The 12,647-nt window shown below is 34.9% G+C and overlaps 1 protein-coding gene across 6 annotated transcripts in view; it reads left to right on the plus strand.

Annotated features, from left to right (window-relative positions):
- Positions 1-12,647, plus strand: part of Slc4a10 (solute carrier family 4 member 10) — a 231,728-nt gene that overhangs the window by 103,371 nt on the left and 115,710 nt on the right. For all 6 annotated transcript variants that reach the window (XM_048426118.3, XM_085681046.2, XM_085681049.2 and 3 more), the window contains exon 3: positions 9,624-9,770. In XM_048426118.3, the coding sequence (XP_048282075.1) occupies positions 9,624-9,770 (147 nt within the window). The remainder of the gene's footprint in view (positions 1-9,623; positions 9,771-12,647) is intronic.

The following is a 12,647-nucleotide window of genomic DNA, read 5'->3' on the forward strand; positions in this document are numbered from 1 at the left end:
AGCAATTTTTCCTTTTTCTCTTCCATATCAATGTGGGATTAGTACAATCTGAAGTGTGAGACAACAAAAGGAAAATACATTGAAACTTTAAAATTATTTTAATTACCTTCTAATATATATAATAACCAGTTAAATTTGAATTTTGTATAAATACTGTATGTTTAAATAATGAATGATGATAATAAGTATGACAATAAAATGTTTTCATTTATTATTTCATATTTGTTATATATTTGTAATAAAAAGGCAGCAGTCTTAGCAAAAGGATTCCTTGGATGTGATCTTGGTAGTAGTCTTATGTAGCAAACACAGGCATGGGGTGAGGAAAATGCACAGGAAATGTTTACAAGATACTCTCAAACTATCTTTAGAAGTTGTAACTCAAAGCATTTAAAAGATAGTTATTTGGAAGATGGTATATACTTTCATTTTGATACAAAAATAGTAGACTTCTGTATTACAAAATTAAAAAACAGCTGTTAAATTGCTAGTGCTATCCAACAGCGGATGAAGCTCCTTGGCAACATTTTGTTTTAGAAATGAGTTGATTTTAACCCCTGCACCCATTTAGAGGCAGTGGAAACTGGGAGAATAGGGCTGATAAATAAGGCAGACTAACGTCTCATGCAATAGTCAACTTTATTCAGGGCCTCAGACAATTTATACTAATAAGAAAGGTCACCTGAGTAAAGTTCTCTTGCGTTAAGCTGTATACAATCACAAGGACAAGTTGCCCGTGGCATGGGCAAAGCCATGTTTCTGAACAGAGGGATATAAAGGATAGTTATATATATATAATTAAATATCAGCAGCGAGCAATACTGAGTAACCTGCAGTATTCCTGTCTGCTGCACCTGGGAGGAGCACAAAAACACATTTCAAGAACAAGTCTCTGTTTTGAAACAACTGAGATCACAAGACTGGTGTCTTATTTTCTTGTAGTGGTCTCAAGCACTCGGAGTTCTCCCCACATGACCCCATTCCTGGACTGTGTTTCAACAAACTTCAGTTTATTTCAAATGTTAAATGAGAGCTTTCAGTTGGGCAATTTCTAAATTGTTTTTTAGCGCTAAATTTTATGATCTCTAAGTGAAGTTCCAAACCCCAAATGTATGTTCGAAGGAATTTCATATCACTTTTGTTTAATGTTTCAATGCATTAAGCTTCCTAGGCTTTGCATACACTGCTAGTGGAACTCTGAAAAGGGATTTCTTGTTTATATGGGTGAAGGCTTCCCAAGTGTTTGTAATGTTTGTTTTATTAAGCCACAAAACTGGCAAGAGCAATTTGAATTAAAGTAGATGTGAAGAAGTGCCTCATGTATGAATTTTGGTATTGAAAGGGTATGTCTGATTTCATGGATTATCACTGGTTAACTTTCAAAATATTATTTCAAGGTATGACTTATAGCATCGTGCAAGTACATACTTCTTTTGGGATTCTTCATAAGTTTCTAAAGATTTCTAATACTAAATGATTGACTATTTTTAAGGTCTGAATCCCATTTAGTGAGAATTAATAGAACTATAGATCATTTCTTTAGTTTCCCATTGGCCCCCATCACTCTCTAATTAGTGCCTATTATTAAGTGGCAGATACTATTCCTGATATTAGGAATATAGCAGTGAAGAAAAACAAGATAAAAATAGAGAGCCTGTATTCTAGAAATGCTCTTCAAGTTTGTTCTAGACAAGTGTTTAATGCAGACAGCCTGTCCATTTGGTCTAATTCTCCTACCATTTTAGGCCCATGACCTTCGGGTTCTTGGTCACTTAAGCAATTTAAGTTATGAGTTCCATTTCATGGAATGGGCCTTAAATCCAATTTAAAAATGTGGCCTATTACTTCATAACACTTGTGCCACCATTGCATCAGTTTATCCTGCAGCAGGTCATTGTTTTAGATCACAGGATTTGTAGCTATGTGAGATTGATGCTTGCACAGTAATTCCCAGCACCACTATCTCTAGCCAGGGGATGTAGAGCTTTCATTTAGGCACCAGTGACTTCTCTGTTCTTGATGTCAGAAGTAAGTATTGTCCTCAGAACTAGGACCTACCATTAGGTTGTTGAGAGCCACCAAGGGTCTTGGCAATACCCTGTGATATTTGGCTAATAACTCAGCAAGATGGAACTCATTCTTGGCACTGGGGCTTTTACTTGGTGGCATAATATGTCTAATTGAGGCATTGTCTCCTGCATTATATGCTGACTCCATATAATTACTTTCATATATTTATATTTTAGGATGCTTCTCCTTTTAGGCTTCCATATGGTTTTTCAAAAGGCCTTTGGTGATAGTTGTCTTTCCCCAGACTCCTTCAATTACCCTGCTTTTCTTTCCACTCCATATTTAGTCCTCCTCTTCTAGTTTCCCCTTTATCTAACACTACATTTCATTTCTACTTCCTTGGGAGACCCTCTCCTCCTCCTTGGTCCCTTAATAGGTACTTAACCTCTTTGGCTATTTTGATTGTAGCACATATATTGAAAGTTTGAAAGCTAACATTCATATCTAAGAGAAAGCATGCAATATTTGTCTTTTAGGGTCTGGGTTACCCCACTCAGGATGATTACTTCTAATTTCATGCATTTACTTGCAAATTTTATACTTTAATTTTCTTAACAATTGAACAATATTTCATTGTTTAAATATTTAATATTTTCATTATCTAGTCATTAGTTGGTGGGCCTTTAGTCTATTTTGAATCTCTGGGTATTATGAATAGAAGAGCAGTGAAAATGAATAAGCAACTATTTCCTTAACAGGATTTAGAGTCCTTTGGGTATATGTACAAGAGTTATATAGCCAGATTATGCCACAATACCTTTTAAACTAGATGGAGGTCTTGGCTCTGCCTCTTTTTATGAACAACTGTGAGGCTTTCAAGATTTCTGCTTTCTACCTAGTATAGTCAGTCAGTAATGAGGCTTTTCTTTGTAATGAATACAAATATGGACCAAGAGCAGGTAAATGTGACCAGTACTCATTTGATGCTTTCTTTTACTTTTAGCAAAACAAAACATGCAGCAGTCTAATTATATCTCCTTGCTGTTTGCACACATGAATTCATATTGCATTCCTTCTTTTCCTATTGTTTTCCTCAACAAAGACTTTCTATTGCATTAGAATTTTTTGATACTTTAAAATAAACAATGTCTTGGGTTTTTAGACTCTTTTAGAGTCTCCATTGTGTTATAATCACATGCTTATTCAGCTTAATATATGTACTTGACTATTCCCTATGAGTGACATATCTAAATAGTTATAGCAACCCAGTAATTATGTACCAGCTGTGTGGTATAGTCATTTCACAGATAAGACTCAATTCTCTTCGTGAGTAGATGGTTTGACTTCCTTCAGGCCAGATAAAGAAATATTGTTATTAACATTAGCCACCAAATGCATCTCTTCTTTGTTGTGCAACATAACCATTATACATGCTGTAGCCACCCCTACATCAAGAACTGCTTTAGTGATGCTGTTGTTTTATAATTAAAATATTTACAGTTTTGACTCTTTACAACACAATAGTATCAACATAATTTAAGTGTCAAACCAAGGTTTGACATGGTTTGTTCACAGAAGTAATATTGTTTTTATTAAGTTATTCTTAATTGCTCTATGGGAAATAATGTATTTTCTCTTTACTGACACACATGTTAAAAAATAAGCTCTGATCTTTGGGGAAGATATGTTTCCTAGTCCACAAATGTTTTTTATTTGCATCTATTATTCTCAGAATTCGTTGTAAGTTCTATGGAAACTTCTCTGGTATCGAGCTTTTCATTCAACAAAGACCCAACTAGGGAAGGATTTGGATTAAGTTTTCAACTACTTCTTAAAGAAAACACTCAGGCACAATTTGGCAAGAAATTGAGTAGAGTGATCATATTTTTAGCTTTCAGTCTAAATTACAGGGATGATTGGGTTTTGATATGCAAATAATATATTTATTTATTTGTTTATTCATTTTTTAGTTAACAGATATTTTTTAATTTGATCATATTTTTCCACTCCCCCAAATTCTCCCAAAATCCTTCCTACCCACCCAATTTCATCCTTTTTCTTTCTCAAAACAAATAGAAAACAAAAACAAAGGTCAAAAAATCCAAAACAAAGCAAAAAATGAGAGAGAGAGAGAGAGAGAGAGAGAGAGAGAGAGAGAGAGAGAGATTGTTTTGTGTTGTCTAACTACTTCTGGGCATGTAGCGTGCCCTGGTGTAGATGGTATACCTGGTGATAGTCCATGAGAGAAAATTGGTTTGCCCTTTCTTAGCAGGAATCAATTGCAAATAGCATTCTGTTTAGAGTTGACACTTTGTTTTCAATTTCCCTTCTCTGTGCTGGGATTTTGTTTGATTTTAATGTTTTGTACTTGTCTCAAACAGTTTTCCTCAATTAATATATTTCAGTTATGTGGCATGGTTTTCTTATGAGATTTTTAACAGTGCGAGCAGGGGCTGTCTTTGATTCTGATGCTTGCTTTTGGGACCTCGTCATCATACTGGATTACCTCATCAGCTTTTATAGGAGAAAAAGAACCTAGTCTTGCTGCACCTTGGTATATCGTGGCTGACTAAGTTCAATGGAAGGGCTTCCTGTATCTGAAGAAAAACAGTGGAGGAGGAGTGGATGTGGGGGTATAGGGGAAAGGGGGCGAGACTGGAAAGAGGTATAGAGGGGAAACCTTATTTGGGATGAAAAACAACAACAAAAAATTCTACATGAAACTCCTACAACTGAAAAATGCTTTCAGCCAATACAAATTTAACTAAAAATCAGTGACCCTCCTTTATACAAATAAAAAATAGACTGAAAATAAGAAGGGAAGCAACACCTAAACAAGATCTTAAGTAATACAAAATATCTCAGGTAACTCTAACCAAGAAACTGAAAGACTTATATGATAAAAATTTTAGGACACTGAACAAAGAAATTGAAGAAGATATCAATATAGAAAAATCTCCTATGCTTGTGGATCCTAGAATTAATATAGTAAAAAAATTACCATCCTACAAAAAGTGATCTACGAAATTAATACATTTCCTCATCACAATTCCAACACAATTTTTCACAGATCTTGACAGGATTCTGTCCTGCCCAGTCCCACAGCAGTTAAGTCCCAAGTAAACACACAGAGGTCTAAATTAATTATAAACTGGTTGGCCTATTAGTTCAGGTTTCTTATTAACTAATTCTTACATCTTACAGTAACCCATAATTCTTGCCTGTGTTAGCCAAGTGACTTGGTACCTTTATCAGTGAGGCATTCTCATCTTGCTTTCTCTGTACTGAGTGACAACTTGTTGATGACTGTAGACTCTTTCCTCTACCCAGAATTCTCCTGTTCTCATTGTTTGTCTCTACTTCCTGCCTGGTTGCCCTGCCTCTACTTCCTGCCTGGCTACTTGGCCAATCAGCATTTTATGAAAACAATACAATGTAAGTGGCAGGATACAAGACCATTGTCCCACAGCAATATGATAACACAAAAAACTCAGGATAGCTAAAATAATTCTGAATAATCAAAAAATTGCAGGAGATATCACCTCCCCCAATTTCAAGTTGTACTACAGAGCTATACTAATAAAAACAGCATTGCACTGGCACAAAAACAGACATATTGATCAATGTAATCAAATTGAAAATACAACATAAGTCCACATACCTATTGACACCTTATGTTTGATAAAGAAGTCAGAAATACACACTGGAAAAACAGCATCTTCAACAAATGTTGCTGATCAAACTGAATGTGTGCATGTAGAAGAATCCAAATAGATCTCTACTTATTACCCTGCCTCAAATTCAACTTTAAGTGGATCAACATAAAATCATATGTGCTGCACTTGTAGAACAGGAAGCAGTGAATAGCCTTAATTCATTGGCATGGGAAAAGATATTCTGAACACAACAGTGTTAGCACAGGCACTAAGATTAAGAGTCAATATACAGGACCTTATCAAACTGAAAAGCTTCTATATGACAAAGAACACATCAATCAGACAAAGTGGCAGTTTACAAAATGTGGAAAGACTTTTTTTATCAACTACACATCAAATAGTGAACTAATATCTGAAATATAAAAAAGGATTTTAAAAACTAGATATCCAGAAAATAAATAACCAATTTTAAAATAGGGTGCAGATCTAAACAGAGAATCCTCAATAGAGAAAACTCAAATGGCTGATAAACTCTGTAAATGTTTAACAACCTTACCATCAGGGAAATGCAAATCAAAACTACTTTGTGATTGCATTTTGCTCCTGTCAGAGTGACCAAACTCAATAAAACCAATGACAGCTCAAACAGGTGAAGATGTTTCTAGTGGGAGTGCAAACTTGCACACCCACTATTGCAATCAATGTGGCGGTTCCTCTGAAAGATGGATATGGTCTATTTCAAGATTCAGCTGTAATACTCTTGCTTGCTCAGGCATGATCATTGTTGTTCTACTCATAATAGCCATAAATTGGAAACAACCTAGATGTCCCACACAAAAGAATGGATAAAGAACATGTGTACATTTATTCAAGGAGTATTAGTAGTTAAGTCATTAAAAAACTAAAATCAAGAAATTTGCAGATAAGTGAATGGAACTAGAAAAAAACATCCTGAGTGAGGTAACACAGACCCAAGACAAATATTATATGTATTTGCTTATATTTGGATGTTTGCTTTCAAATCAATAAAAATAAGCTACCCAGACTGCTGCCAAGACAGGTTGCTCTACAGAAACTGAAAGCAAGGCTCCGTTGTTGAAGACAATAGCTTCACAACTCATTGAACATGGAGAGACTGAACATTTTCCACTTGGACACTTCACCTCTATGTTCTGTCATTTTTGCTACAGGAACATACTCTGCATATTGCCAAGGCAAAACAAAAACACCAAACCCAGTCACAAACCCTTTGAAATACAGTGGTTTCCTGCCTGCAGGATACGTTAGTGCAACAGTGGCACAAAGCTTGTAGGAGTAACCAATGAATGTCTGATTTGACTTAAGCCCCAATTGAGGAGTTGAAACCCATAATCAGCCCTGCTTGGGTTATCAAGGACCTGAGACTAGATAGCTAAGGAACCTAGGGTAAAATCAAAAGCTACTGCTTTGTTTTGTGTGTGTGTGTGTGTTGTTGTTATTTTTAATAAAGTAGTAAAATGACTCATAATGATATTCTGCTATAAGTTATAGATCAGTGTCTTGCTCAGTCAATATCAGAGAAGTTTCCTCCTGAAGCAGGTGGGAACAAAAAGAGAAACCCACAGCCAGATATTATGCAGAGAGTGAGAGCCCTTGGAACACTCAGCCCCAAACAGGATGGGGATGTCTCCATCAAATCCCTCTTTTCATGGCTCAAGGAAACCCCTGGGAGAGGAGGCAGAGTGTAAGACCCAGAGCAGATGAAGAACACCAAGAAACAAAGTCCTCTAAATCAACGTGATCAGCACACATATGAAATCACAGAGACTGATAGCATGCACAGGGCCTGCATAGGTCTGCTCCAGATGGCGCCTTAGAGTTGAAAGGAGAAATGGACACATGCCCCCATCTATAACCCAGAAGTTAACTCCAATTGATAACCAATTGCAAATAAAAATTTAGTTTCTTCCAAGGGTGTTTCACTGGGGAAACAAACTACTCTTAAGAGTAAGCTCTTTTCAGAGGATTGATCGATAATTACTTCAGGTTTATGCTCTTCACCTATCTTGCTAATGTTTAAACATAATATCGAATTTTCTTTCAGGATTAGAAGAATGCCAGGTTCAATTCTAATCTATTTAGAACTTGGAGGTATTTGTATTCTACCTCAAATAAATATTTTTATGTTTTAAAATTTAAATCACACAACTTTGCTTGATCATAGCCACTAAAACTATATAGATCATTTATTTCTTTAAAGGAAACATCATCAACCTAAGTAATATGTATTGAATATGTAAGAAATCTAACAATTTAATGAAATGACTCCTGAAATGTAACATTACTGTAAGAATTTTAGTTAGGGTTCTCTCTGTGCGTTAGTTAGATAGGAATGCCATTACAAGATGTCACAGGATTGCTTAAGACAACAGGATTTAATTTTCTTACAGTTCTAGATGTAGGGTGCCTATGGCAGGGGTAGGTAGCAGTCTCTCATATTACTTCTGTGTGCCCCTACTTAGAAAGCAACTGATGCCTTAATCTCTCTTCTTTCAGAATGCTGATTGCATCTGGGTTACTTTATAACATAGTCTCACTTTGATTGCCTCTGTGAATGCCCAGGTTCCAAAACTGTCACAATCAGTGTTGAATATTTAACATTTGAGGTTTTGGAGGAGATAAATAGCCCCAGGAATTGGTATTATGACATATGTACTATTTTGTACTTGAGGAAGTTTTTAGAGCTAAACTATAAGTATTTTCTTAAGGGAGTCAAACAATATAATTTTTAAGTTGTGCTTTACTTATACATATTTCCTCTTAATTACTTATTTTTTATTTTTTGAAAATAAATTTCTTTATTCAGATTAAGTGACATGTATAGCTGTGAATAAAGTTACTATAGCTATTTATGTGCAAGTTATTTTTTGTACATAATTAATAAGACATTTAGGTAAAAATCTAATGTACTAATTTGATATTTAAAGTAAATTCTGGATCTGTAGGCTATTCAGATTACAATATAGTCACAATGGTTATTTAGAATGTAATCTAGAATAAGACCTTAAAATTTTCAAAATAATTGCCTCAGTATTGATGCTATACCTAAATATAACAGTCAAAGGGAGAAACAGTTGTTCTAATAATCTTGCTGAAAGTTGATGAGAGTCCAAAACAAGACAGTGAAGAGAATCTGAGATGAATGGATAGATGGTATATTCATTAAGATAGATGACAGATAATTCATACCTGGCAAAAGATAAACATGAGCTTCATGAACTTGTTGAAGATGACATGTCTCTGAGAAGGTTGTTTAAGAGACTGTGTCTGGTGGGTAAGATAATCTGTAGATTGTGAGTTCAAGAGAGCAGTCTGCCATCAAGGTGTGTGTCTTAGAGCTAATAGTGCACACACACACACACACACACACACACAAACATGCAAGGATAGACAGTGTCATCCCCAGCTTTCAATGAGTAAAGCAAAGAGGAATTAATAAAGGAAATACTATGAATGAAATGAAACATAAAGGAGAGACTGAATGACTGAAAAAAATAAAAACATCCTTGTCATTCGTAGGGACACAATCATAATCTTTTTATTATAAGCAGTAATAGAAAATTGGTAAAATAAAATAAGTGTATGGAGAAAGAAGATAATTTCCTAATGAAGAATATAATTATAATTATGGTATGGTGAATAATAACAGATACATTATTAAGATACTTAATAATAAGAATAGTTGCAAAACTACAGCAAAATGCCTACTATTATTAATTTTACGTTTACATCTGTCGTACACTAAGTATCTTTTAAAAAACTATGCTAAAAGAAATACCAAGCTTATACTGTAAGCACTCAAAAATAATTTACCATTTTGAATCGAATTGAACTGAGATTCCCTTAACATGGAAATCATCATCTTCTGTGTTCTGAATTACTGAGAGGTTTAATTTGTGTACTTATTTTGTAATGAAGGTCATCGAACATTATTTATTGGAGTTCATGTGCCCCTGGGTGGAAGAAAAAGTCACCGTCGTCACAGGCATCGTGGTCATAAGCACAGGAAGAGGGACAGAGAGAGAGATTCGGGACTAGAGGACGGACGAGAGTCACCTTCTTTCGGTAAGCCTCATTCTCTTTGTTTTAATAAATTATTCCCCCAGTGCAGAAGTCACTGTGTTTCTATACCACCTATTCCTTCCTCCCAAACTGTTTTAGTATCTTTACTGAGGCTTATACTTAAGATATGCTTCTTTAGGGACAGCATAAGTTCATGGGCAGTCTCTAAACAATATAACTCCCTGCACATAATATTTGTCAAATCTCTTTAGCAGGATCAATCATTTGCCTTTAATACTATTCTACAACAGGTAAAATCTCAGTCACTTTTTGAGACTTCACACTCAATTGGAGATTTGATATTCTGTATAGTGAGGACGTGTGATAAATGTTTCTATACTGAAAAAAAAGCCTCAAAGAAAGAAAACCAGCCCATAATCTCAGAAAATTTAGAGAACAATGAGAGACATACATAAATCTAATCTACAGGGGTAGTAGAAAAAGACAAGATCTCCTGAGTAAATTGGGAGCATGGGCACCTTGGGAGAGTGTTGAAGGGGAGGGGAGAGGCAGGGAAGGGAGCAGAGAAAAATGTAGAGCTCAATAAAATTAAAAAGAAAGAAATATTGTGACGACAAATAATTTTCTTACTTGCAAGGAGTCCAGAGAAAATATTAAAAGATATTACTGTAAGTGCCTCAGAATTGCTCGGAATTTACTTCCCAATGGCATGTAGAATAAGTAGGAAGAACTCCAAGGTGCATGAGGCTTATCTGCTGGGAATCTAGATATTTGATGTTGTATGTTGTAAAGTGTTGTACGAATCAGTGAAACAGAATAATCTGAGCTAGAATTTCTAGGTCAAGCATCAATTTAACAATGTCTTTGAAGAGGTGTTTGAAGTTTGTCGCTCTTTAGAATTCTCTCACTCCAGTACATGCTCCACACCATCAGATGTAATGCTACTTGTTATCTGCCTCAGGATTTTAATAACCTGGCTATTTTAAAAGGAAAGACCTTTTAAAAGTGAGCATTCTTAGGACACAGACAAGTGATAGCTGCTTTAGGTTCACCAGAACCAATCTGGAATGTAATTTCTTGGTGAGTTCAAAAGTGATTGTGAAGTAGTGGCAATGAGGATGTTTGATAATATAAAATATTTTCTAACAACAAATAAGGTTAGATCACTTTAATTTTAAAACAATTTTAGGTGTATGTATGTATGTGTTCATGTATTATATATACATGTTGTGTGTGTGAAATACGTGTGTGTGTAACATACATGTGTGTGTGCATTCATGTTGGGTTCAGAGACTTATTTTTCTGAGACAGGGCCTCTTAGTGAACTTGGAAGTTTACTGGTTTGTCGAAGGCCTGGCCATTGAGCACCAGGGCTTCTCCTGTCTCAACATCCCTGTAGTGCTGGGGTTATTGACTTGTGCTGTCAGGCCTGGGTTATGTGTGACCTAAGGATGTGGACTCAAGTTGTCATGCTTGCTCAACAAGCACTTTTCTGACTACTCCATCTCTATGCCTTCCCTTTGATACTATAGTGAATAAATAGAGTTTTCATAAAAGTGTGATGTAAATAGGTAATACTCCGTTCCTCTCTAGCAAATGGGAACTGTTCAATTTTTCATTGTTAGTTTTGGTGTCACCCTCACTATCTTTGTATAATTAAAAGTTCCATTTTTAAGTAAGACTATGAATGAGTACTTTAGAATGACCAGTTTGAGGCATAAACTTATAGTCAATAAAAATATAAATGCCATTGAGTGAAATTAAAAAAAAAATGATTTTTCCCCTTTAGCCTCTCAAAGAATGTTACAAGAAGATTAAGAGAATTATGTCAGTTACTGCTGGCTAATCTATAAGCAGTAGAAATAAATCTGAGAAAATAAATTCTATTATCCAGTTTTTTAAAATATGGCACACAAAGATAATGTATATAATAATACTATCTTGGGATTAGACAGAGGACTTTTCTAGATTCCGATGGCAAGTTGAATGCACACTTCAGGAGAAATGGAGGAAATATAGAAAACCTGAATGCAAAGAGATATTTTTTGATAAGTAATAGTTTTTTGCTTTTATTTTAACTCCTAATTTGGTGATAGATAATAACAAAATGTTTTGAATTGTTTTTTATTTCCCTACAGTCACTAGCAGTACTCACAGGCACTAAAATGTAGATCAACACTTGCCCACCTCCCTGAACTATGACTCAGAAACACCCAATTAACAACCAACTGACCTGACCCCAGAATCCTCTCTGCATTTTCCAGATCACTACTCTTATTTCTCTAGGAGACTTGCTCCTTCTTCCTAAATGTAATATTTTTCCATTTCTTTAATTTATTTAAAAAAGATCCTTCAACAGGTCCTTGTTCAATATTCTTTTTATATGACTAATGTTTTTATATAGTTTTATTTTATTCATTTTCATTATTATGTAGTAAAACTGTACCTTTGTATATTAAGCATCTTACTCTTGATAGAAATTTAAAGTGTTGGAGCAACTGTGGGTAAAATCATGTGGATACTTTTATTTATGTCTGACAGTGCACATTTTATATTCATGGGTCAGATTGGTCATTGCAGCACTATGGAGTGTGTATTTTTCAATGTTAGCAGGTAATACCAAATACTTTCTCTTAACTGGGTATGTGTTTATACTCTCACTAACAAGGCATGAGTACTTACTTCACTTGACTCTTTCAATTAAGAGTTGATAGTGCTGCGGTGTTATTAGGAACTATTCTAGAAATATGAGTAATAGCACCTCATTGCTTTAATTTACTTTTCCTTACCAACAATTGAATTGGGAAAATGCAATTGCTTCTTGATAGCTTGCTCTGTGAAGTGACTATCAAAGTTATATGTTTACAATTAAATTTTTTCTTACTAATGTGTTGAACTTTGTATATTAGGAATATAATT

The sequence above is a fragment of the Myodes glareolus genome, chromosome 21 (assembly GCF_982192425.1).
Source record: "Myodes glareolus chromosome 21, mMyoGla1.1, whole genome shotgun sequence".
NCBI classification, from domain to species: Eukaryota; Metazoa; Chordata; class Mammalia; order Rodentia; family Cricetidae; genus Myodes; species Myodes glareolus.